The sequence below is a fragment of the Poecilia reticulata genome, linkage group LG14, assembly GCF_000633615.1.
Source record: "Poecilia reticulata strain Guanapo linkage group LG14, Guppy_female_1.0+MT, whole genome shotgun sequence".
NCBI lineage: Eukaryota > Metazoa > Chordata > Actinopteri > Cyprinodontiformes > Poeciliidae > Poecilia > Poecilia reticulata.
This window is the reverse complement of record NC_024344.1, coordinates 15,081,494-15,107,514: the sequence shown is the minus strand read 5'-3', so window position 1 is coordinate 15,107,514 and position 26,021 is coordinate 15,081,494. Positions and strand designations below refer to the sequence as shown.

The following is a 26,021-nucleotide window of genomic DNA, read 5'->3' as shown; positions in this document are numbered from 1 at the left end:
TAGATGCGTAATGTTAATTGGGCTCCAGCAGCACCTTTCCACCTAATAGATTCAGCCTGGTGTTTGCTACGCCTCTTTATATGGTCAATAAACTAAAAAAAAAACAACCCTAGGCTCTCTTTGATTTATTATCTAATCCGAGATATACTTAATTGCCTGTCTGGATGGGAATAAAAAAGGGGGGAAAGTATTTTTCTTTTCCATTAGTCACAGAGAAGGTAGGTCAGTTAGCTCTGATGAGACGAAGCTGCTCTCACCTTTAACCAACTAAACTGCACCGTTGCAACATCACGCTGCTGTTAAAATTGAGATTTTAAGTCAGTTTGTCCAGTTTAGGAAAAAAATAGAAGTGCGAACATGCATGCAAACATCTGAGAAGCACAGGTTTGTGCATCTGTGCAAAAAAGAAATAGTCCAAGTATGAAAGAGAAAGCATAATTGATAATTGCAGTGTAATCATAATGTTATACCGTATTTTATTCCCTTGGCTGTTCTGAGGGCTGCAGAGAGCTGGGATCCATTAAGAGAGACATTTTTCCACCAGCCGTGCATGTAGAGACAGGGCTCTGCTCCAGCTCTCTTTATTTCTGTCTGTCTCATTCTCACCCCCGTCTGTCTGTCTGTCTCTCGTCTCACCAGATTCATCACTCAGTGGGTTTAAAGCCTGGGATTTCTGACTTAAACGGACCTTTTAGGATATATTGGGCTTGATTTATTAACTTTAATTAACCTCTAAGGTGTCTGAAAGCTTGACTATAATATTGATGAGTATACAGACTCTTCTTACCATCCATTTCATACCCAAAAGGTAACATTTTGTCCCTTGCTACTTTCAATTTTAACTGTTTTGCACTCCCATAATCTACATTTTTATTTATTTTTTCTGGTAATTTCAGTTACACCAGTTGTAGTTATTCTCAGTTTTTGGGACATTTGACCTGATTATTACCCATGATCATAATCGGAGTGGGTTAAACATCCCCAAAGTGAGTAAGAATAACTGAATACTGTTAAAAAAAATAAAAAATAAACGGTGAAGTTGTGAAAAAACAGCTCCAATGTTAAACTTTTAAGGATAAATTATTCATACCCCTGTCAGGTTTAGGTTTAATGTAATATTTTAGTTTAATAAACATTTTTCTTCTGGCTGGATGTAGTACCAACATTTTAGTTTGAAATCACTGGAAAAAACTAAATATTATGGTGAGGGTAGAGAGTCGTTCCAACCTCAAAGACTTGGAGCTCATCATCAAAATACCAGCAGAAATATGCAAAACGCTGCAATGATGGCAATAAAGAGTTTTCCATTTTATATTGAAAGGGGTGTTATTTTCAGCATGCCAATTTTAAAAAATTATTTCTTTAAAAATAAAAGCATGACTTATTTGTAGAAATCATTTCTATAAACCAAATAATCTTTTGATAAATGGCTCCCATTTACTCTCAGAAACAAACGTAGTTTAATAAAAACAAAGCTTAAATTTGCCAGGGGCAGATTTTGTATTAAGTTACCTAAAAGTGGATATTAATGTCCTACACGTTATCCTGGAAAAAAGCTAAAACACCCATCAGTAAATGAAAATAATGTTTATTGCTGTAACACAGCAGGATTGTCGGTCAGGTATTTCGGTAAAATATGCATCTAATATGTGTGCTGTGCCAAAGCTGTAAAACGGTTCAGCCTTTAATCCAGGAAAATGCTACATTCATGTTTTTATTCTGGTAATATCCAATACCAACTCTAAAAATAAAGGGAAGTAGCAACAGAATTCCCACAAAACTAATAACTAAGATCTAAAATAAGTTTTTACTGTAGCTGCATCAACCAAACCCATTTTCCTAGCAAGCAACATCTTTATCAATGCAAATATGAGAGAGTGGCGAAATGCATAAAGATAATCTATCACTCTGTCATTGATTAGTAATGGTAAAACAGCTGCTGTTGTGTTTTTTGTGTTTGTGTGCTGGAGTCCACATTTTATTGTTTTCATTATTTCAATGCCAAATAATGAAAAACTATATCCCATAAAGAATACAAAATATAAACAGTAGTTCCATCTCTGCAAAAGCTAACATGACTAAACCCTCATCAGTTTTGTCCTAGAGAGGATGCGATGCAGAGTTAAAATCTGAAATAGATTTTTCTAAGCCATTCACAAAGTGTTTTGTTCTAACAGCCCCAGTCCTGCAGAGCTTGGGGAATACCAGCGTTGCACAAATATCTTAAGAAATACTTGGCCTTCCTTCACAGAAGTTGTTTTATTTTTTTTCACCAGCTCTGTCTGCCTGATGTGCGGTGTTACTGTGCTTTCCTTCTCTAATACACCCCAGAGGTGCTTTGTTGGAGTCATATGAGGCAACGTATTTGGCTAGGACCTGCATTTTACGTTTTCTTCTTTAAAATATCTGGTGGGATTTTGGCAGCGTGCTTCAGTTGTTATCATGGTGAAGTAATTAATTAGTTAATTAATTAGTCAGGACACTGTGATTGTTCACTGCTGCAAATATTTCCCCTGTTTGTATATGCTCATGATGGAATGTTTTATTGTTATCTGAGTCAGAAAACATTTAAATTAAAAGAGAAGTTCTGAGTTCAACAACCTTTACTTAATATTCTTTGAGAAATATCGGTCAGTCTTATTCTATAGCTGTTTGCACTCCTGAAAGGTTAAAGTGGAAAGAGTTTGATAGTTTCCTCTTTCACATTTCTGGACATCTGGATAATAACTTAAAGCTTTGCACAGAGATCCAGTCTCTCAAAATGTCATTCACAATACTGTTGCTAAATAATCACAGTCTTAAGTCACTTTATCTTTCTTTTCACAAGTTTATCATTTACAAATACATGAGACCTAAAAGTAGGCCTTCTATTTATATCACCTGAAATAAATGTCTACTTGCACATCTTTGATTCACATATTTACCCCAAAGGGTTCCTCATGTTCTTAATGTTCTCATATTCTTCCATTTTCATCATTTTTGATGAATTTATTGAGTTGCTTGAACTTGACTCACTAGCTGGTCTTATTTGGATTGAAAATTACTGAAAAATATACAAGTGAGGTGCAGCTACATGCCAGAAATGATCATTTCGTTTTCTTGTAGAACCTCATTCTCAATTTTTGGATCAGGCTGAACGACTTGCAGCAGAAACTATTAAAAAGCCATCTTACCAGATGCAAACAGAAGCCACTTCAGAATCTGGTTAAAGTCCAGCGAAGTCTTAACTAAGCCCAACAAATCAACCTTAAACTCTGTTACTTGTAGCTTGTTGTTTGGCTGTCGACTGTCTATTTAAAAGCTTCGTATTTTGATGAAATCACCCATTGGAAGTCCATGTTTTTCACCCTGCTGATTGCTGAAGAGGAAATGCCCTCCTGTCCTTGAACGTTGGAGATTTATTTTTATTGCAGCTACACTTTTTACAACGAAGGGGACAAAACATTGGGCAAAGTTCTTGAGCTTATAAATTATGGAGTACTTATAATTGTCTTGCAACCCAGAAAATTAATTAGAATAAACTTAGAATCCAGAGAAAGTAATCTAGAGAAAGTACTCATTACCTTTAGGATCAACATTTAGGACCATCTACTTTATAGAATCAAACATGGAGAACCTACACTTATATTACTTATAACAATGTTTAGCTTATTATTATCCAGAGAAACTCCTCCTAGCTTATCTAGAGAAACTACTCATTACCTTAAATCAACATCATCAGAAGAGGAATCCAGAGAAACCCCTACTAGTTTATAAATCACAGACTACTTATTCTTGAATATACCTCATATTTAAGAATATGGGGTATGTTGGTAAGGGTTTCTCTGGATTCCTGTTCTGATAATCTTGATTATCAGAACTTTTTTGTTTTCTTTTTTCTTCTTTCGCTCTGTCCTTTGGTTTGTTGTTTTGTTGCATTTCCTTCTAATTCATGTAAAGCAGTTTGAACTACCTTGTTGCTGAAAATGTGCTATGTAAATAAAATTACCTTGCCTTGAGTCGAACCTCTAGTCTGCTGGTTGGAGGACAGATGGCCTCAGTGAATGGGACGCCTTCTCTACCCCAATATACAGTTTCAAAGCTGGTTATCCAACCTTTTGCCACTATTGCAGCTTCAACTCTTTTGGAAACGTTCTCTACAAATGTTAAGAGTGTTTATTGGAGTATTTCACCATTCTTCCACATTAGTGAGGTGAGGAGCTGTTGCTGCATGAGTTGGACTGACTTTCAGATTTTGCTCTAATCATTCCCAGTTTGGTTGAGGTCAAGACCCTGTTTATGCCAGTCAAGTTCATGTTCAACTAACCAATCTGTGTTGTTCATTCTTATATACTCTGCTTAGAGAATGTTGGAGTGGACCATCACCAAGCTGTTCAAACCTAGTTCGGAGGATTGATCGTCTAAATGTTGCAGAATATAACCTGCAAAACAAACTTTATATTGGTCTAATTGTATCGCCACAAGTACCATTAATTGGAGACCACGAACCCAGACTCATTCATGGGATTCCCACTCAACAGAGAGGTGTGATTCACAGACAGGTGGAGATTTCTGAACACTGGCATGTTCAGCATATTCTTTCCCCACTATGTGATTTTATTCTTTCCCCACTATGTGATTTTATGTGATCTACCACTTCTTGGATTAGTTCCGAATATTTGTAGTAGCTTTCACCTTGTACCTCTAATTGTGTTTTTTAATCACAAAACAACACTGGAAGTTACTGAGTTCCTCCCGTTATCTAGTTGAGACATCTGAATTTAGCCGTTTGAAGGGGTTTCTCAATCATTTTGTATATTTGTATTTGTAATGCAAAAATGCTAATAATTTTCTATGTTTTACCACTGGTAGCCAACAATCTTATATATCCGCAGATCACAACTGTTACTTTTTATAAAACATTGATTTGGATAACTTTTTTTTTACTATAAAATAGGACATAAAGTTTGATCTCATCTCTTATTGCTTGTCAGAAACCTCCGCCATCATGAGCTGCCAAGTGAACCCCTACTTGCTTTCTTCAGTCAAACCTGGCTTTGGCAATGGAAAACAGTTGGCTAAACCAGCCGTGTCTTGATGTCAATCTGTCTTCACAGTTTCATAAGACGGCAGGGCGTGAAAAGCAAAGATGAAAGATAGACTGGAAAATGAGGGGGAAGCGGTTGAAGATGATTGCTCCCAGTCTTGTTTTCAGAGTGGTAAGCTGTACGGCTGCTTGACTCCAGCTTGAAGCGGACGTTAGTTGTCCCCCGAATGCATTTACAATCACTGGATCAAAGAAACTTCCTGTTAGGACAACCAGAGTACTTTTAGGAAATAAATTAGTAGAAGTTTGTTCTGCAAGTGGCTATTCTCCCCTTAATCTTTCAAAGATGCGTGTGTTCATGCTCTTTATTCCTACAAATGTTCACACACACAGTTTATGCAGCAGCTGCAGGAAAGTCAGAAAGGTCACGTCATGGACTGTTAAAGCTACAGTGCCCTGAACCTCTTTCACATGTTTTACTTTAAAAGCACAAATATCAGCTGGTTTTTTAGGGTTCTGTGCGATCAAAGCAAAGTTGTGTAAGCAAAAGTCTGACAACTTAACACCCAATACTTGTGGGACCATCTTTTGTTACGCTTGCAGCTGTAAGTCTTTGTGTTTCTTTACAGTTTGTGCATCTAGAGAGGACGAGTTGGGCCATTCAGAACGATCTTTCAACATCAATCAGATCGAATGGATAATGTCTGAATAGCAAGGCAACTCCTATAAAATTTTCAGTTGGTTTAAGATCAGGACTTTGACTAGACCATTCAAATGTGTTAATATGCTCTTAACCTTTCACTTATAGCTGGTCCATATTGCCCAGACAGTTCAGTGTTGGTTCTGTGTTGCACATTTCTCTTGTGGTTATGGTTTTCTTTGAGTAGTAGGTTTTCCTTCTTGCTACTCTTCTGTAAAACCAGGTTAGTGGAGTGCACAACCGATAGTTATCCTGTCTTTAGATAATCCCACTGAAGTTTTGGATCATTAGAATTACTATGAGCCTTTTGGAGGTTTTTCTTGCCACGTTTGTCGATTTAGGTGGATGTTAATGCCTTGGTAGGTTTGCGGTTTTGCCATATTCTTTCATTTTCTGACTGTGGAACATTAAATGTTTAAAGCTTGTTTTATAACCAAACCTTTCCTTAAGGTCCTCCATAACTTTATCCCTGCCCCATCTGATGTGTTCCTTGGTTTTTAATACACTATCTATGCATTAATATTTCTTTCTGAAAACTAAATGTATAAATTTTCTTTGATTTCTTGTTTGTATGTCACTGTTTTGTCTGCAACAAAAGCCCAATAAAGTTCATAGAGGTTTGTGTTTGCAACATGACATATTAAAGGTAAATAAATGCTTTTGCAGAACACAGTAGATGCTTGAGGATGATGGTTTTCTCAAAATTAATAACACAACAAACTGGAATGCAATAATTGTTTTTTTCAAAGTATTAGGACCTCACGCTTGGCATGTTAATATGATATTTAGCCCATTGGAGTCTCACTGGTGTAAATGCTTCACCTTTCAGACCACAGTGACCAATAGGCTGAAGGTAACACACAACTGAAATAGAGAAGAGTGGAGAAATTGGGTTTAATAATTTAATACTAATATTGTGACCATATAACGTTGGAATATTATCTAATAAAAAGCAGTTTTTATGGGTTAAGCACTGACATATGTGCCTAGTTTTCTGCTAAACAGTAGTGAACTAAGCTTTGGTTTTCTAGCATTTAAAACATCTATGTGACGTTTCAGAGTGGGGGTCAGTTATCAGTCATGTTTTCATTGAGGTTTTTGCCAAATCCATCAGCTATTTATTTCTGCAACCAGGATTAAATAAATACTGGTGAGTGGGTTATGAAACCCACATCCTCTCCCAGTGAATTGACCTCATTTCTCCTTCTCTGACTCCTTTTTGTCACCTAATCCTCAGCAGACCTTTCAGGAAGTGTAGCGTCCTGTCAGCTTTGACGTATTACACTCAAAACATGAAGTTTCATTTTACAAAATATTGTGTCTCGGTTTAAATGAGGCCCGTGAACGTTTCTTGTATGCATCCAGTGGAGAAGGATCACTAGAGTTGGGTAGTAACTAGTTGCATTTAATTGAGTAACTTTTTGAAAAAAAATACTTAGGAGTATTTTTACTGCATTGTACTTTTTCCCTTGTACTTGAGTCATTTTTTGTGAAGTATTGTTACTCTTAGTTGAGCAAAATTTCTGGATTCTCTACCCACTGCGGGTAACTTCACTGAATGAAGAACACGCTTGTTTTACCAAAAATTCACCAGACAAAGTTGCACAGCTGCAGTTTTTGTTAGTTTCATGTTGTACTCTTTGCTGAATTCTTGCTGTTATGCATCACAATTTGTGCGGCAGATTTGTATTTAATTGTGGATCTAAATTTGTCCATCTGAGAAGAAGAGGAGCAAAATTAATGATGGCGCGAGTGGAAAAAGTTTGCTCTGCAGCACGCAACAGAAAGGTGCATCTTTGTTCTTGTCAGACAGTGACAGTGATTAAAGCACCGTTTCCAGTCTGGAGAAACGCTTCCCGGCATCTCACTCTGGATCACATCATCTCACTGATGCCGTCTGCCTCCTCCCTACTCCCTCCTCCCTACTCCCTCCTCGTCTTCAGTATCGCATGCAACATGCAGATGGATATGCATTGCTGATTAGTTTGGATGTTAATGAAAGTCATTGCTCAGTCTGGATGATCCTTTCAAGTGGACTACAGAGGTTCCTCTCAAAGATCCATCTTGAAATAGGAAGTTGAGAGTTCACGCAATGGCAAGAAAGCGGATACTAGAAACCTCTGCTATAGATGTCCACCAAGCAGAAGAGCGCTTTGACAATTTTATCTTTACAAAGAAGATAGCTGAGTACTTTAAGGCTGTAGGATGATGATTTTTTTTTTTTTTTTTTGGATGCAATTTAATTTTCTTGCAACACTCTGTATTTTGTCTAGATTTATGTCAGTATTTGTGTTTCAAAACCATCACAGACCCACATAAACACTCAGGGCATACCTGTTATTTGTCCTGGGGTTGAAATTGGCAAGTTGCTCAGGCTCTGTCATGGTAATCGACGCTGTAGACTCAACATGAACGTGTGCTCTGTGTGAGATTGTATGTTTTGGGCTCTGAAGGAAGAAATGCATCGGTCTCAGGTTTTGCTCTGCTTGGCTTCTTCATACTGAATCACTCTGGCACAGAATCCCTCCATTCCTTCTGATCTGTGTTCCTCAACCACAAATATGTTTTTCACTGAGCGATTCTGAGTTTATAATTGGTTCATAAGGAATGGCCGTTTTCAGATTTCCTTTAACCTTTTAGTGTATCGGCTGCATGGTAAATCCAGTTTCATTGTTCCTGATTACCTTTGTATCAGATAGTCATTATTCTAATTAACTTGCTGTATTTTCTGCCTTTTAATATGGACCAATGCAGTGTAACTTCATTCTTTAGTGCATATTTGATGTGACTTCTGAATGAGAATCTGAATTTGAAGATAAAACTGAGGTCAAACCAAATTCCAACAAAAAACACAAAGTGTAGCCATCTTTTAATGCTTATTTGTTCTATGTACTTCCTGTATTCTTGTTGTATAACTTTATTTTTGCAGACATTTTGCTTTAACTAATGTTTTTTCAGGTAGCTGTGAAATTAGTGTTGATAATCTTGGTTGTTCCTCATTTATCTGTGGAAAAAGGGCTGACAGATGTTCAGGCAGAGCAGCGATTTGGTCAGCGGACAAACAGTGGATTTATCTGCAGATTGCTGAGGTGCAGACAGGCTCATGAAGGACTGAGCGTGTCGCAAAGATCCTTCCTCTGGAGGGGGATTTAGTTTTTAGAACATTTGAGGATCTTTGAATCCTCGTAAAGACCTTTTTAAATGAGATTCTGCAGCTTTCAAATCACCTTTCTCTTTTATTGCGCCTCTGTGTAATAATAAAGCAAAGCCAAAGTAGAGATTTATTTTGCATGAGAAATCTGGGGGGCTCTATTCACCCTAACAATGAATTTAAACACCTTTGGCAACACCAACTTACTCTTTGAAATTACTCTACAAGCTCAGCACACCTTGTGTTTGGATCAGCCTTCTTGTTTCAGGCAGAAATGATAAAGTTTGTCCAGGTTGGAAGACTAGTAACAGTGCACAGCCGCTTGCTCTCTGTTCCAGGTTCTGGCTGTAAAACATGTAGCAGGATGCACGCAGGTTGAGATTCTCAACACCACGAAGAAGTTTGGCAGCTAAATCAACAGATCTGACGATGAATCTTAACCTCTGGCATGTTAGAATGACGAAGGCTGGAGTGCTTTTGGCCTCCATAAAGCGTTATTGTGACTTTGATTTCTTTTTTTTTGCCTTTACATTATCTCTATCTTTTAGAGCTGCAGGGAGTTTTTTTGGACTTTAAATACACGGCACATGCCTACAGCTGTGTGCCCTCCTAATTATGTCCAATTAACTCAAAATAGATGCAGTTGGACTTTATGATGCTTGGCTTTGAAGTCTTGCAGATGAAGTGCTGGACTTATAATAAAGATCACAAACGAGTTTGTAAATAGGAAATTATTTTCTCATTAATTTTTTTCTTGGAGAACGGTTTACTTTACACCAGTGGAAGACTATAATGTAGCCTAATGACTGGAAGGAAACATTTGAATCCACTTTACAATTGCTCTTAAAGATAACAGAATGTGGAAAACTTCAAGCGCTCTAAAAACTAAATCCCCCTCCATATTTCATTTCTGTTTTAGTATTTCTTTCCTTTCTCTAGTGTCACAGTTCATTTTCCTGCCTCAAAGTTATGCCCCAGCATTTTTTCAGCAGACGTCAGTGTATGTAGCATGTGGTGGTTTTGGATGCTGCAGTATCCTGCTTGGCCTCAGGGCAAAGGCTTCTGTGGTCAGAAGCTGGAGTTTGCCCCGGCCAAATCCAGCGATCGGAGCGAACGATAAGGAGGTGAATAAAGTCGAGGGGTATTTGTGTATATCTCTGAGCAAGTAAATTGCGCAAAATGGTGTTTTCTTCTCCAATAAAGACATAAAAGTGGCTCTAAATCACATATTTCCCTTTCCTCTCTTCCAGTTAGAGGAATTTATAGAATCTATTAATATACCATAAAATATGGATCTATAACTAATTGATAGTTCTTTTTCTGTTTTTCTTTTGTTTCCTGTTTAATGAACCACTATTTCCATTTTCAACTTTGCAACATGAGACCCTCAGTTTTCCTGGCTCTGTAAGCCAACAGACGGAAGTATAAATAAACGTTTCCACAAAAGTATTCTGAATATATCATTGCACCTTCTTTATTTTGTTCGTTGTGAAAATAAATCTGTAGCTGAAAGGGAGTCCAGTAAATAAAATCTGACCTTCAAGAGAGACGGTGTGGATTTCAGCTTTTAAGTCATCGGTTGTATGAACATAAATTAGATACATTTTCAGATTTTTCACATTAAAAAGTAACTTTCTTTAATTTTGTCCTTCTTTTTGGTCCCAAACAGATGCACCAACTTTTCAAAATCCCTAAAGACAAAGGCAGGATTTTAGCAAATTAAAAAAAGGCGTAGATGATATTCGAGCATGTGGTGTTTGATGGTAAAAAAAAATACAGTCCATGTTTGTCTCACTGTTATCCAGTAATAGGTGAGATTACAAAAAGAACCAAGTTAGTAAAAGACTCGAACATAATGTTGAAGTGGACTGAGTGGGTTGAAGTCGACCCGTCTCGGTACAGTTCTGATGGAACGACAGAGTTCAGTGTTTAAATTCCTGAGATCCTCTCCTTATTTTTATTAATTCAAACACCAAATATACATTTATATTCATTAATGCACACAATGGAAACCATCTTAGCATTTCCACAGAAGCTAATATTTAAATCCTTCCTAACTGCGCCCTTGCAGTTACAGCTAATCAGAGCCAAGGAAAGTAATCATCACTCCTAGATTGGCTTTTCAAACATCATCTGTGCGTCAAACCTCGATATTTCAGCTTCCAAAATATTTTCTCTTGAATACTTTTGACATACTACACAAATAGTCAACATATCTCAAAAAAAATATGAAGTCTGTGAATAAATTAATCCTTTATACTGATCTGAGAACAAGCTGATTATTTTATGAAAGGTTAATGATTATAATGAAAGTACTTCTTGTAGGATGGGTGACGATACTTGTTTATTGTAGCGAAGGATTTTCTTTCTTTCTTTTCATGCTGTTGCCGCCTTCAACCTTTTTACCCCGTTACGCCTCCCTGCATTAACAGCATTGAGATTAAAGACGCAAATCTCACAAATCCCTTAAACACGTGGATTTATTTTGGCAGCTTGAAATTGAAATTTACCAAAAGCGTCAGAGATTGGCATGTGAAGAAACCAAAAGTATTTCAAAGTGCCAGCAGTGGCAAACTAAATAACACGTTTTTATGAGCTAAGGCGTGCAGGTCTATTAGTAAACCACTTTCTATGTTGAGGTTGGAGATCGAGAGTGCCAGATTCCACTGGGTTGTTTTCTTTGGTGAGTGAGTGTGTGTTCTTGTTTGTCTGTCTCAGTTTGTGCAAACGACTGAAAGCAGATTACCGCTGCGCCTGTACGAACCCGGGCAGACTCAACGCCGGGCATGTTTGTTGTTCTGCTTTGTGTTAATTTTAAGCCTTTTTATGTGAAGTTTTTAGCATTCCTCACGTCTGATTGTGTAAGATTTCAAGTTCAGAGACCAGTAATTGTGTTTCCAAATGTAGCGTCTTGTTCCAGATAGTTTTCCAAATGCAGAGACAAAGTATGCTTTAGCCTTGGCTTAAGTTGGCTCATTATGAAACACGAAACACTGTGAGGAGGCAATAAAAGACTTATCCTCCAGCTTTTGGCATACTTTAATCAGACTCCATTCACTAACCACTAAATGCAATGTTTCACGGGCAGCCATCTATATATATAATTTAATTTATCTTCTTTTTTCTTTTTTTTTGCTTTTTGTTCTTGTTGAGGTCACTAAAATAATTTTTGCCCCCTTACCGGACCTCATTAGGTTGTGCTCTGTTGTAATGTTGTGAAGTTTAGTGTAATTGGTCTACTAACATGGTAACAAGAGAGTCGATGAGTTGAGCCTTTTCTTGAATACATGCTGCAATCGCTAATGTCTTATTTTTTTCTGTTAGAAAGAAAGTTTTACCTACAGCCATGCCAAGACCAACAAACCTGACAGGAGAGAAGGAAAATGTAGGAAAGACGAGGATGCAGCCCGCGCAATAATCAGAGCATTTTCCTGTTGATGCACGTTTGCAGTGAAAGTTTCATGGACATTTTATGCCAAGTTGGAGTAGCCAATCACTCATTTTCATAAGCGCTTTCAGCACCCCAGTCTGGAGCTGGGATCATGCTTCATCACACTGTTGCCATTGTTTATTTCAAACTCTGAATTGAGCCTTGGAGATGGTGTGGCCGCTGCTGTGTGCTTGAGCAGTGAGGTAATGAATGCTTTGTTGCAAATATTACATAACCCATCGCGATCTGGAATATAAAACCGTGAATGTCACCTCTAAACAGCAAGTCCACGTCCATCAACCTTAAGAGAACAACCTAAAACTACCAACTTAGAGGGAAAATGATCATCATCACGACCAAACCAGATTATGGAAGTTTATTAAATGCATTCATGCTGAATGGTGGAAATAAATAAATGGTAAATATGGAACCTCTAAAGTCTGATGTTACCCTATGATCAGCAAAAACATCGAGAAGCAAAGGAAAGTTGGTCATTTTGTATTTTAAGTAGTACTGATGATTGTAAACTTGTCATTTTTACATAAATAACAAATATCTATTTGAAAAGGTGGCCCATAAAGTCCAGTCTTGGAGAACTACTGGACAAGGAATGCATCTGAGAATTGCCCGATTGTAGCATCTATCTGATCTAAAACTAAAACTTACCTCTTAGCCACGTAAAAAGACCTGTTTGGGTTCATGTTGACTAAATTAGGTTGAGACGATGTGACCCAAAGATCCAGCATTTGCACTGAAAATGCCTCCATTGTTCTGGTTGTGGAGTTTGTCTCAGTCAGTAAATTAAACTTGTAGCTTCGGTTTGAGCTAATAACCTTATCAGAGGAACTGTTAAAGGCCTGAACTGTATTTTTGCATCTTCACATGGTGTTCAGGTGAGTTAGCTAATGCTGCAGACCAAATCTTTCCTTTTGCCTGATGGGTCTTGCTATACAAGTAGTCACCAAAGTTTCTCACTTGTTTGAAGAGGAGAATGACTTCATGTGATGAAGCTTCTCCTAAACTTCTTTTGCAACTTTTTTATGGATTAGGATCCATGTCAGATCTCATCAAAAACACAAGCAGATGTGCAGCCTGATGGTAAATATTTCCATATTTGCTCAACGCCTGCATCTGATAATAATATTAAATCTATCAAGCACACGAAATAAATCAAGCATATAAAAACCAAAGAAACACGAGACGGACCAACAAGTCTTCCTGACCAAATAAATGTGCCCAACCTCTTTCACATGGCAATGGCACAGGCTTCAATGCTGAAAATGTTTTTTCTTGTCTTTTTTTTCCCCACACACACACCAGACTGAGGCTGTAAAACCCGAGAATTATGAAATGAGCCAGCTAAGATAGCCTTTACTTTTGGCGTCACGGGAAAATTAGCTTCCCTCCTTTTCTTGGCATCTTTCTTTCTCTCTTGCCGCTTCTTGTTGAGTTGAGTTTGATAAATGGTGTTGTGGCAGAACCTGTCAAGGTAACGTACACAGTTTTCCAGCCATTTTGTCTGGTAATTGACCGATTGTCCACACTCTCTAACTCAACTCTACTTTGTCACACTTGTCATTTGTGTATCTCTTTTTTTCTCTCTCTCTCTCTTCTTCACAAATTTGTAATGTACCAGTAAACCTTAATGAAAACCTTTAAATTATTGGGTATCATGAGGCAACTCGGTAGTTGCACAAAAAGTTAGTAGGGAAAACTGTTCCTGGAAAAAGTAAAGCATTAAAGGAAATTGCCCCAAATTTAGCAAACACACCCCAGACAAGTTGACAGTTATCTATGTTGTGTTGCTTATGTAATGTCGAAAATGTTTTGTGGTTTTGCAATAAGTAGCCATAAGCGTTTTGATTGATGTGCAAAAGGAGAAATACAAATATGCATATTTATATGATCGTGAGTGTGTGCCCTGAACATTTCAGGTCTGTTCAGTGTCTCGAAGCTCAGATGGTGTAAAGACGAAGTCTGCAGAACTTGACAGCTGCCAGTCAGACACAAAATGTCAATATTTAGGTACTATGGAGCAAAATGGATGCTGTTGTCTGCACTGATTATAAAAACAGAACAAAACTTGGGAGCTACATGGCTACATTAGGATCAGAAATCAAGCCATCTTCCATTGCAAAAAAAGATTTAAATCTTATATGGCAAAAATAAACATACAAAAAAGCCATTTGTAAAATGATTGTAAAATCTTAACTGTGGGAACATTTTCACTGCTAAATGTGCTTTGACTATTGGATTTGAGTACCGTCTGTGATCCAGAGGAATAGGATAAACCAGACCAGAATCGATGGTTATTACCATAGCAACTGAGTTGAGATGGTTTAACGTCCATATGTTTTAATAGCTAACAAAGAAATAAACTTTGTGATCATCACCCAATGCCTCTTGTTTAATAGAGGTGCAGCCATGAGACTTTTCCACTCAAAATCTCCTCTTTTTTTAAAAGGCAATTCATAATGTTTACAACTTTTTCTTTTTAATTTTATTCAGCCTCGTCACTCTGCTATATTCTTTTTTTTTTTTTTTCAAAATAAAGGGGAAAAAAACAAAGAATAGATGGTGAAGGATGATGAAATATCGACACTTGGATTCATTTCATAACGCAAGAGGAAGCCGTTGATGTCTCCTGTTTGGATGTGAGTTGCAAGGTAAAAATTTGTATAGTGATTTAAACAATGTGGAAGATTCAGATGCGATAAATAAATGAGCAGTAGCTTGGAGACCTAACCTATCAGCACCCTACCCAGGGAATTAAATGCACCACGCCGTCTGCTGGCAGTTCACCACAGTGGTAAAGGAATGCTTCAGGCAGAAAAACTGTTGTTCAAAACACAGAAATACTGACAGCATCTTGAGTTCAAACCTCTGGATTGTTTTTGAGAATTGGTAAGAAAAGAGAGAAGCAGCCTCCGCCTGCAAAGTGGTGAAAAGTTTTCTGTTTTCCTGAGATTCAGTTCATTTTATATTTCCCTCCCATAGCTGCAAACTGTGAGTCAGGTATTTCTAACCTTAACTTTTTTTTTTTTTTTATTATCTTTAAAAACAAAAGCAGTAAGAGCAAAACCATCTGCAGTGAGACAAATGGAGCGCAGAAACAGTGTAGTGTAGTTTCTCTGTAATTAAACAGAAGCCATTAGGTAAATGACTCTGTTTATCTTCACAGCTACTCAGTAACAGGCAAACAGCCAACTTGGCTTTATTTCCGCTGCACACAAATAAATCACAGATGAGCCAATTTTATTTTTTTGCTAATGTCAAACTCTGTATGCATTACAGCAAGCCACCCTCCTAAACACGTCGTACCAAATTAAAAAACAAAGCACATGTCTGTGTGGATTTTATGACTTATGACATTTCCTGGTTTACAAACTGTGACAGCCTCTAATAATGCAAAAAGCTGCATGTATTAAAACTACCGTATTTTCCGCACTATAAGGCGCACCAGATTATAAGGTGCACCTTCAATGAATGGCCTATTTTAAAACTTTTTTCATATATAAGGCGCATAGAAAACACGTTACAGTTAGGGTTGCCACCCGTCCCGTACAAATGTGGATGCGTAATAATTAAGAAGTGGTCCCCGAGTACATTATATAGTAGGCTGCCCCAGTCATTGTGTCACTCACGGTGTTGGTGTTGGGATATTGTGCCCAACTGCTTTCTGGGTAACACAGACCAACCGACACGCTGCCGTCGCAGTCTCTGTCTCTGTCTCTTCCCCGCCCCACCCATAGACATAATATATGTCTATGGCCCCACCCCCTCCTCGGTCGGCGAGGAGAGCCTTTCACGACTGGGCCGGGGCGTGGCCGGACGATGGTCACCCTTCTCCGTTCGCGCACAGCATGTTCGTGGAGAAGGTGGTGCTAAATGACCTGCAGACGACCTGATTATCAGGTCCCTAGGTAGATAGGTCAGTCAAACTTTATTAACAAACCAGAATTCTGACACCTATCCCAGCATGGACCGGTCACTTCTTCTTCTACGGGCAAAATAAAGTCGGCGGTTGCTTACCGTAGTTGCTAGACCTGTTGTGGCTCAGTATTGGTCCATATACAAGGCACACAGGATTATAAGGCGCAGTCTGCTTTTGAGGAAATTGAAGGTTTTTAGGTGCGCCTTATAGTGTGGAAAATACGGTATTACATAGTATTTTTGCTACCTTATTACCCAACATGTTAAAAAGTTGAAAATCAGTCGGTTCTAATTTGCAGGTTTATTTTAAAGACATAAACTATCCCCATCTGGGTGGCCTGCTGAGAGTGGAAACCCTGAAAGTGTCGGTGCCTCATGGCTCCATACTGAGGAAAACTTAAGCATGGAAAGTTTTCTGAACCTGACGGAGTGAAACCGAGATGGTGTTGCATGGAACAAATGGAACTACAGCTGAAAGGGAAACTTACAGCAGCTGATCTAGGAAAAAAAGTGCAAAATTCAAAATGTCTCAGACTTTACAGCACTTAACGTAAGTGCTGTGGGGGTAGTTGGGGAAAAATCTAAATTAATTGAAAATGGCCTTGACTATCTTGAATTATCCTAAATTGTTGCTGAATAATGTCTGGTGTTGCGTCTGTAGCTGTGTGCATGTATGTTGTTCTGTTGGGCCCCAGCAGGATTTTTGTTTTTCTTGCCACCCAAGCCAAGAGCAGATAGCCTGTCCAAACAAGCCGTCTAACTTCCGACTCACGGGAAGAAAACTTTCCAAACGGATTAACCCTCATTTGACTTTTTTCTCCATGGAGACCCTGTAAGTAAAGTTTTAAGGCTAAACATGCATTGTGTTTAAAACTGTAGTTTTCCTCAGTTAGAAACGGGAAAGAAGACGAGAAAAGCACTTGATTGTGATTTTTTACTTTTTAACCAGCGTCTAAAATAAGTTTTTATTTCACATCACTGGCTAGATTTTTTACTGTTCCATTTCTGGATTCTGGTTTTCTGGTGTGTTATAATAAATGAATAGTCAATGAGCCGTGATCAAAGCCAGAGGAGCAGCTGATGGGAGGACCGCAGCATGGTGCCGATGTCTGGTCTGGATCCAGGATGGCTCTCTGCATGCAGAAGCCTTTGATTAGCTCCGTTCCGCCATCAGCAGCTCCTCAAGGTGTCAAAACTTTTATAATTTCTTTTGCCAAATACAATCAGACGCCTACTTCTAATCAGACCAACATTGGTTCTGCAATTGATCATCAGTTCTTCTATTTATTTAAAGTTTAAGGTGGGTATTACTAGAGATAATGCAATATGAAAAAAGTTCTGAATCGGTAATAGTCTAATAATGAAAGTAAAGTAAATAGTGGTGTATGCCAGTCAGATTTTCTGGTTGTTTTCCTCTTTGTTTCTCCATCTAAAATGTGTTTTCACTGTGATTTTTGGGTTATGGAATAACTACATCTAGACAGTCTGGGGACTGTTGAGGAATTTCTTGAGCTCATTGTGGAAAGACCAATACTTCATAAAAATGAAAACCTTTATGGACAACGCTGAGCATCCTCCTCACAACACATTAAATCAATAATTCAATGTTTTGAGTCAAATATTTATCCAGATCTTCTGCAGCTCGGGCCTCTATAAAACCTGCTTCCCGAAGTTTGTACCAGTTCTTTTAAGAAACCGGGGTAATAAAGCCAGTAAGGATTTAACTGATCTGTGTGTTGGGCTTCTTCACAAACTATATATGTTTTTACATATCATGGATTTCCTTTATCTGCTCGTCATACATATGAATATCATCGTGATGGATTTGGCCTGTGGCGATGCCGCTGGATGATATTTGGACTCGTATTGACATCTTTGATTTACATCTTGTGAAAAATATTACGGAAACTCCCATTCAAATGGAATTTCAGTTTTCTTTCTGCGGTTGCTGAACAGAGGGACTTTTTAGACCACGACACAATAATTATTCTGACGCACAGCCAAGCAGAAAACAAGCTGCATACCAGCAGAGGCTGAAGAGATCCCAGATATCCACTTGAGTGTCATTAGCATCAATCCTGATCCTGGCAAAATTCTGCTTTTGATTAGGCTCCTTCAGTCCTGTGTTGGGTGTTTTATAATCTTGCTTTTTGTTTTTGATTCTGGAATGGTTTGGGTGTTTTTGTTAGTTTAAGTGTGAGAAGAGTGGCAGCACATGATTTCAGAGATTCTTGCTTTAACTCGAGTCTTTAACTTGCTTTTACAGCAAATGACACCAAAAGATAAAACTGAAACTTTGCAGTCTGTAAAAACATCTGGAGGGGAAAAAAATTAATTTCTGATAAAGCAAGGAAACCTCCACCAAATGTAGATGACATTCTCAGCAGGTATTTTCATTGCTGACCGTACGAGTTTGAATGCATTTCCGTGCTCAATGCAGACGGTGTAAGTTTTCCCGTGCAGCATAATGGAGAAGTCCCTGCCTCGACATATGGTCGGCTCATCTCTCGGGTGCTTCCTGCCAGAGTGTGAGGGCGTTTTGGAACAGAGGAGAATCCGGTTACCAGTGTTTCCTCCTGGCCGGCCGGTCCCTGTGCTGTCGTTACTTCCTTGATAGACGTCGCTGGACCCAAGCCACTTGGACCCGAACTGTGCCGTCACTGATTATGTCATCTTTAAACCCAAACTGTCGACGTAAAAGCCTTTCAGGAAATGTCAAATTCCCACAAAGTTCAAGATAAGTCACTTTCTTTAACTTGTATCACGTACATGTTGTCTAGACTGTAAAAGAGCTTGAGATTAAAGTTCTGGACTCTGTTTACTGTCCTGATGATATTTAAAGAGAACTACTGGTTCTAGTAGACACAACATAGTGTTGACCTATCAACCAAAATCCCAGTAAAATACATCGAAGTAGTTGTAATGTGACAAAATGTGTAAAATCCAGGCACTATATCATTTTTATTTAAAAATGCAGTGTTTATCAAGAATAAATGGGTTAAAAAATAAACATTACGATGGATCCCTTTTCGTTTCAACTTGACGCTTTGATGGCCAAAACCTTGAGGCTTGTATTTTACAGTTGTTCATTCACTTCTCAGCAAACGGACCTTCAAATCAAGATTTTTCTTTTCCTCTGTTACAGAACCTTGTGCGCCGCAATACTTGCAAAATGTGTTTCTCTTATCAACCTTCGCCGTTTGCAGCATATGTGATTTTCCGCTCTGTCTTTTTGTGCCGTGAATGATAAGGTGCGCCCTGAGTGTTTCTGAGAAGTGCAGCGTGTTCCCACACACTGGCATCTGTGGCCACCTTTATGTTAATACTCTGACCTGAAATATGCCACGGCTGTTCGGGAGGCTATTATTAGTGGGCACGCTCCACTCGGTATCGTCTCCACGGTCTCTCACAGCAGCCACTGACTCAAGGCTAGCTCACAAACCACTGTGACCCAATGCCAAGATGGTGAGCAATAAAATAGTAGCCAAACATGTTTACAAATTCAAAACAGCTTTTATTGTTTTTGAGGGGGTATTAAAAAAAGGAGGCACAAATAACAAGCTCTCTCTTGCTTAAAGGTTTCTTTGGGTTTCTTGATGTGTTGGGTTGGCGACTCGAGTTTGCTGCAGAGAAAATAGAAAGACTGGGTGCCATTCTTTGTTTGAGACTCCAGGATCTCGGTGGACTTCCTCCATTTTGAATGGTTTCTAAGGTGAAAGAAGAGGCTCATTTAAAGCACCGTTCATTCATGAATGAACGGTGCTTTCTGTACTGCTTGTACAGAAAAAAAATTACAACAGATGCTGTTAGTCAGAGCGGAGCAAAGACAGTAGAGGCTTTTCATGTTGGGTGTAGTCAGCATCTCCAGACTGACAACCAGAACAGCAGACGACCTGGAGCTTTCCCTGTTTTTGTCCGTTCTTTTTCCATCCTCCTTTTTTCTTCACAAGCTCTTTAATTATACTACTCCTGCCAAAGCTGCAGCAAGTGCAGCCAGTTAGACAATAAAGTCCAGAACCTTTCTCTGCCTTGTCTCCCGTTTCGTTCTGACTGTGGTCACACCCTTGCACGTCTTTGCTCTCTTCAGCTGTAATCCTCCGTCATCTAGAGCTGTTGTCCCCTTCTTGAATGGAGAACAAAAGGTCCTTCGTGTTTGATTATGTTTAAGTAAGTCTGTAGGTGGATCGCTGTGGTTCCGGCTTTGCCTTGGCTGCTTTTGCTTTTCATATTTTGTCATCCATTATTCCCCGGGTTTTCTCTACACATCTCGACGTCACTTAAAAACCCCCACGCTCGCTCTCTCTCGAGTAACGCTGGCAGAAAGTCGTGTTGTTTCTTTATTCTTCAGAGAAAATAAAGATATGTTGCTCCGACTAATGTTTTTTTTCTAATTGTATGTGGTGGATCGTAAACCCTGGCTAAAGTTAGCTTGAGAACTGTAGCTGGTGTCTGGGTGCGTGCGCAAGAGCCTGGCCTGCAAACTCGGTGTTCGCCAGTGGTTTCAGACCACTGGCCAGCAGCTGCACAGTCTGTTGGAGAAATAATTACAATGGTAGAGCTCTCGCTCCCATTTTTCTGCTCCCTCTTCCCATCCTTCCCTTGCTGGCTGCGATGCTGATGTAGGGTTTTTTGGAACCATAGAAGTATGGGCTGTTGTTAGTGGTCTCGTGTGACGTTCTTTTGTATCCGATTTAGTCAGGTCACTAAAGTCGGGGCGACGTTGGCAGCAGTGTGCGGGATGTGTGTCTGAACAGTCAGACCTGTGACATATGCAGTGACGGCAAAGACTACATTAACGTAAACATCAATTTGGACAATGTCTCCAGTGCAAGTGCAATGCTGTGTACGTTTTTGAAACATTTGAAGGAGATCATTAAAAGATCTGAAAGGTGTTCTGGATTCTTGCGTAGAGTGAAATAAAGTGTGCAAGACACTTGTTGCGCTATTAAAAAGTTGGATGCATAATAACTGTAAATGTCTTCTTCTCTTAACAGCAAATTCTCCGTAACTCCCGCGGGAACGCCACCAAGGCGATCTTCCTCATCACTGATGGCTACTCCAACGGGGGCGACCCTCGGCCAGTGGCGGCCGCGCTAAGAGAGCGAGGCGTTGAGATCTTCACGCTGGGCATCTGGCAGGGAAACATCAGGGAGCTGCACGACATGGCCTCCCAACCCAAGGACCAGCACTGCTACTTGGTGCACAACTTCGCCGAGTTTGAGGCGCTTGCTCGCCGGGCTCTGCATGAAGGTAAGGAGGAGTGATGCAGAATCTTGGGAGTTTCAAGTAGTAAAGACAAAACCTTCTGGCTTACATTTCTGGCGTTAAGGAAAAAAAATTTTAAACCTGAATAATCAAATCTTACATTTTCTCTTTCACTGCAACATCTTTTTTTCCAAAGACCAGACACTTCTTGGTCTAACCGATGTAAGAGGGAGATGAGGTTGCCTCAAAATGACCTCCTTGAGTACTTGGTCCTTTTGAGATAATGTCTTATTAATAAAACCAGGCCACCTTTTTAACCCTAAAATCTTTGCCAGGATATTTTTTGCTTATTTTAATTGTGCACAGTTCTTTAAATGTCCTGACAGTAAATGTATTTGCCCATTTACCCGCAGCAACTGGAACTTTCAATATCTAGGAAGTTATTTTCACAATTTATCATCTATTAAAAGATTGGTCCTTGGATTAATTTCACTCCCTGCTACGGTGGGGGTGAAACTACCGTAATTACGAGAGATTGGCTGGAAAGCGCAACGTCTCCCCTTTCAGAAACTGTTGGAATTTTTCAGATGCCGCAAAATGTGTCGGAATTACAGACTGGACCGCCGGCACTCCGTTTTGGATGTGTAGGGTTTTATATCGAGTTATTTCTTTAAAAAAAGTTTCATTTTTATGTTTTAATGTCTTAAATAGCTGTTTTGCTCATTAAACAACAACAATGCATTTCCTCGCTGAGGAATAAGTAAGGACACCCTGCAATGCATAGTGTTGCTCCCTTTGGCTAAAACAACTTCACTGAGATCAAGATCTGACCTTTCACACCAAGTATTGGAATTTTTTATTCTTTTTAGGTCATCTCCAGAACTACAGTATAAACAAAATATTCAGTTTTAACAGGATTCTGTGCAAACAAATATGGCTGCTGGGATATATGGCAAGGAAACCTCGATATATTTTGACTTCCCTCTGTGTAACGTAGTCAGCAACAAGAGGGGTTCATTTTTAACATTTATTGGTCTCGTTTGTCTATTTTTTAGAGAACTTTACACCCAATGGAACTGCACACCTTTATGTAATGTATATACCGCTATGTAGGCAACCAGAAAATATATGAGACTTAGAAATAATCTGAAGCTTTAGGTCAAAAGGTAGCTAAGATTTTGGCACACAGAAGCCAAGCTAATATCTTCTCCTTCTTTGAAGCTTTAATTTTCCCATCACCATCTGACCTAAAGCAATCTCTTTTTTTATTGCACCTTTTTTTTTTTTTTTTTAAACCCTGGTAACATCCAGTCCTCATTTAAAAGGAATGGAGTAATATTTCACCCACAATCTGACAACATATGTAGGGCAGATACTTTCTTCTGTTTTGTTTCGCCAATAACCGTCCAAGCTCACTTCCATACATCAAACAGCAAATCCATTTTCTCACAGTAGGAAAGAACTTCCTGTAATGTGGTTAGAAATGGGTTTGTTCATGGCTTTAAAGGCCGTGCTAGCTCCGTAAAACATCCCGGCCGAGGGCATGCCAGGTTCGGAGGGAGCTGTAAATCATACGTGTGCGTGCAGGTAGACGAGGCGTGTGTTTCTGCATACAGTGAAATTCCAGATGTAAGCGCGTTGAGGAAAGGTCGGTGAGAAAGAACAAGCGAAGGTCGGGGGAAATTAAAGTTTAATATGCTCCATCATTCAATGCAGACAGCCACGTTATCAATAGATTATTAGAGCTGTCGCTGCGTTATCATTTCAGCAGTTTCTCTAGCAAATAAGGAAACCTGAACCTATTTGTATCAGTATGTTTATTTCTTTTTTTTCTTTGTCTTGACAGTTTTGACACAGCTCCCGTTAAATGGCCACATTTTTTATGTGCCGAGACTTGAGAGCGAGATTATTTCCCCTCAGAAAGTTGCATTTTAGTGTGATGGAAACATTGTAATTATTGCCCATTTTCTCTAAATTTCCCTTTTATTGTCAATTGGTTGTTGTTTAGTTTTGTCTTTCTCCTGGAAGGATGTTATGATAGACTCTTCTTATCATGAAACTCAATAACGTTTTGCTATAAACTTGCACTTGTTTTCACCTCCAGACCTCCCAACAGGGAGCTACATCCAGGAGGATCTTTCCCGCTGCTCCTCCCTGTGCGATGAGGGCAAGGACTGCTGCGACGTGATGGCCAGCTGCAAGTGCGGTATGCACACCGGACAGTACGACTGCATCTGCGAGAAGGGATACTACGGCAAAGGTCTGAAGCACGAATGTACAGGTGAGTAATGCTAACCGATCTGCCAGTCATTCATACCAACAAGCTTATCGCTCTCAAACTGCCTCACAAGTCTTAAAATTCTTCTTTTGGTTGCAAAAAAGAAGGTGTTGCTGGAATCACAGCAACCCCAAACGAGTGTATTGAGCCAGGCAAAAAGGCTGCTCAATTTTTTTTGAGAGTTAAGAGTTAAATGTGCATCCCGTCTGCTTGGGTGTTCAGAGGACAAATTGTGTTTAACGAATCCAGTATAATGCTGAGAGGGCTGGAGAAACAATGTTCTGATGTTTTTGGTTTCTTGATGCTTTAGGCAGCGTTTTCTCACCTTTGACTCGGATTCCCAGCAGAACTCGTCACAATTTGCTCTCCTGCTCTCAGCATCCTCCTTCCAAAAAAAAAAAAAGGCGGCTGTCTTTTTACAACTTCTTATTGCTTCGCTGTCATATAGACCCATTTGTGAACCAAAGTATCTGTTTCATGTGTTGCCAAAGAGCCCCGGCTTTTAGGGCAGCGCTCCCTCCTGCTGCTTATTTATGCTGCCAATAATGTTCAGGGGCATTGTGCTCAATGACTTTATTTTAGATAACAGGCTGTCATGGCTGCACTAGAGACCAGTGTCTACATGTGTGTGAGATCAGGACTGCCTATACGTGTGAATGTCTTTGGTTTTTGAACTTAAGACGTTCAAAAACAAAAATCATTTCCCTGCTGCAGTAGATTTCAATGAAGTGTAAATTAGATGTTGGATTAATTTGGCTTCATGCATGTTTGGTATGAGGGATTGTTGCAAAAGTAGCAACACCAGTTAGCAATTTTTTATCTTTTATTTTTTCTGAAGTGCCTCGAGACGACGTTTGTTGTTAATTTGCGCTATAAAAGAAATCAAACAGAATTATTTTAGATTAATGATGTAGAAAGCATAAACTACTTTTTTTTTTACAGATTAAAGTACAAGTTCAATTAATAAAGAAGGAATGTGTCTTAATAATCGTTAAATCTAAATCCACCATCTTGTTTGAATCTCTTGTATAATTAATTTATCTCATGGTAGTTTTTGTCCTGAACAGCATTCAGAGATTTCAGTGAAAATCAAAGAACAAGTCAAATTAAGTTATTCGGACGACTGTTGCAACCTAGAAAGAGGTTCTCGCTAAAAGTAACTTTAAATTGCTGCAGGGAAAATAAAAGTTAGACTTTTCTTTTTTTACTATGTGAAGTTTACACACAATTTACATTCTGTTCACTTTTGGTTTGATAATCTCCACCTTTCCTGGTGTAATGCTGCAATCTGACTCTGCCTTGTGATTTTAAGGTGAGGGGTTAACGTGTTATTTTTACCGAATGCGCAATCAGCGAATTCACCAAGGATTAGAGTCGTCTGTGAGTGTTGGGGAGCAGAAGAGCCAGCAGATGCACTGGCTGCTCTCGGTGTCTGTGTTTATAGAAGCTAATTGCAGCATTAGGCCTCAGTCATTTAGACGGCTACTCCGTCTTAGACATGTGGAGGGGTTAACAACCTGCAATTATCCTCTCCCGTCTCCCCTCCTGAGACGACTCTGACGCAGAAGTGTGATCTAAAATATTCCCACTTTCTTTTAGCTCAGTTGCTTTCAGCCTCAAAGTTAGACGCAAAACATTTCATAAAAAAGTAACACATAAAAAGTAAGAGCTTCACAAGATAATGAAATGCAAACAAAAGGGCGTCTGAAGGCAAAAAGCACATTTCCACAATTCTCGTCTCATCTGGAGCGTCCGCCGCATATTAATCTGTTTTTATGGTTTAATTAATGTCAGGCATTAGAGCTGGCTCAGATGGAGAGAGGAAGGATGCAGCGCTACACTTCAACCACAACTCAGAGAAACTTCCTCTGGCTCCTTCACAATCAGACATATAGCGGATCTCGTGGGAGGGGCAGGGGGGTGATCTTGTTGCTTGATTGTCTGAGGCTCCTTTCATGTTACAGAAGTGAAATACACCCTTAACCTCAGCCAGTGTTGATGTATGTGTCTCTATAGAAACTGCTTGGAAACATTGGCAAGCCCAAAACACTTCAAACTGCGAGCTTTGTTTTCATTAACTCATCTGAATCACCCTCGTATATGTGCTAAAGACGGACTTTATGAACTCTCACTCGAGTTATAAGGCTGTCTTGGAAACAAAAGTGGCTCCAAAACCAATTAGATTTAGAGGAGGACATAATTAAGAAAGATGTAAAATCTCTCAGCCGACTCCTTTATCTTTTTCTGATGTTGTTTATATGATTGTCGGAGCAATAAGCGTCAAACTAATTAACGCCG

At 39.2% G+C, this 26,021-nt stretch overlaps 1 protein-coding gene across 3 annotated transcripts in view; it reads left to right on the top strand.

Moving 5' to 3' along the window:
• Window positions 1-26,021, top strand: part of svep1 (sushi, von Willebrand factor type A, EGF and pentraxin domain containing 1) — a 98,024-nt gene that overhangs the window by 8,984 nt on the left and 63,019 nt on the right. For all 3 annotated transcript variants that reach the window (XM_008427984.1, XM_008427983.2, XM_008427982.2), the window contains 2 exons: window positions 21,235-21,490; window positions 23,550-23,726. In XM_008427984.1, coding sequence (XP_008426206.1) covers window positions 21,235-21,490; window positions 23,550-23,726 — 433 coding nt within the window. The remainder of the gene's footprint in view (window positions 1-21,234; window positions 21,491-23,549; window positions 23,727-26,021) is intronic.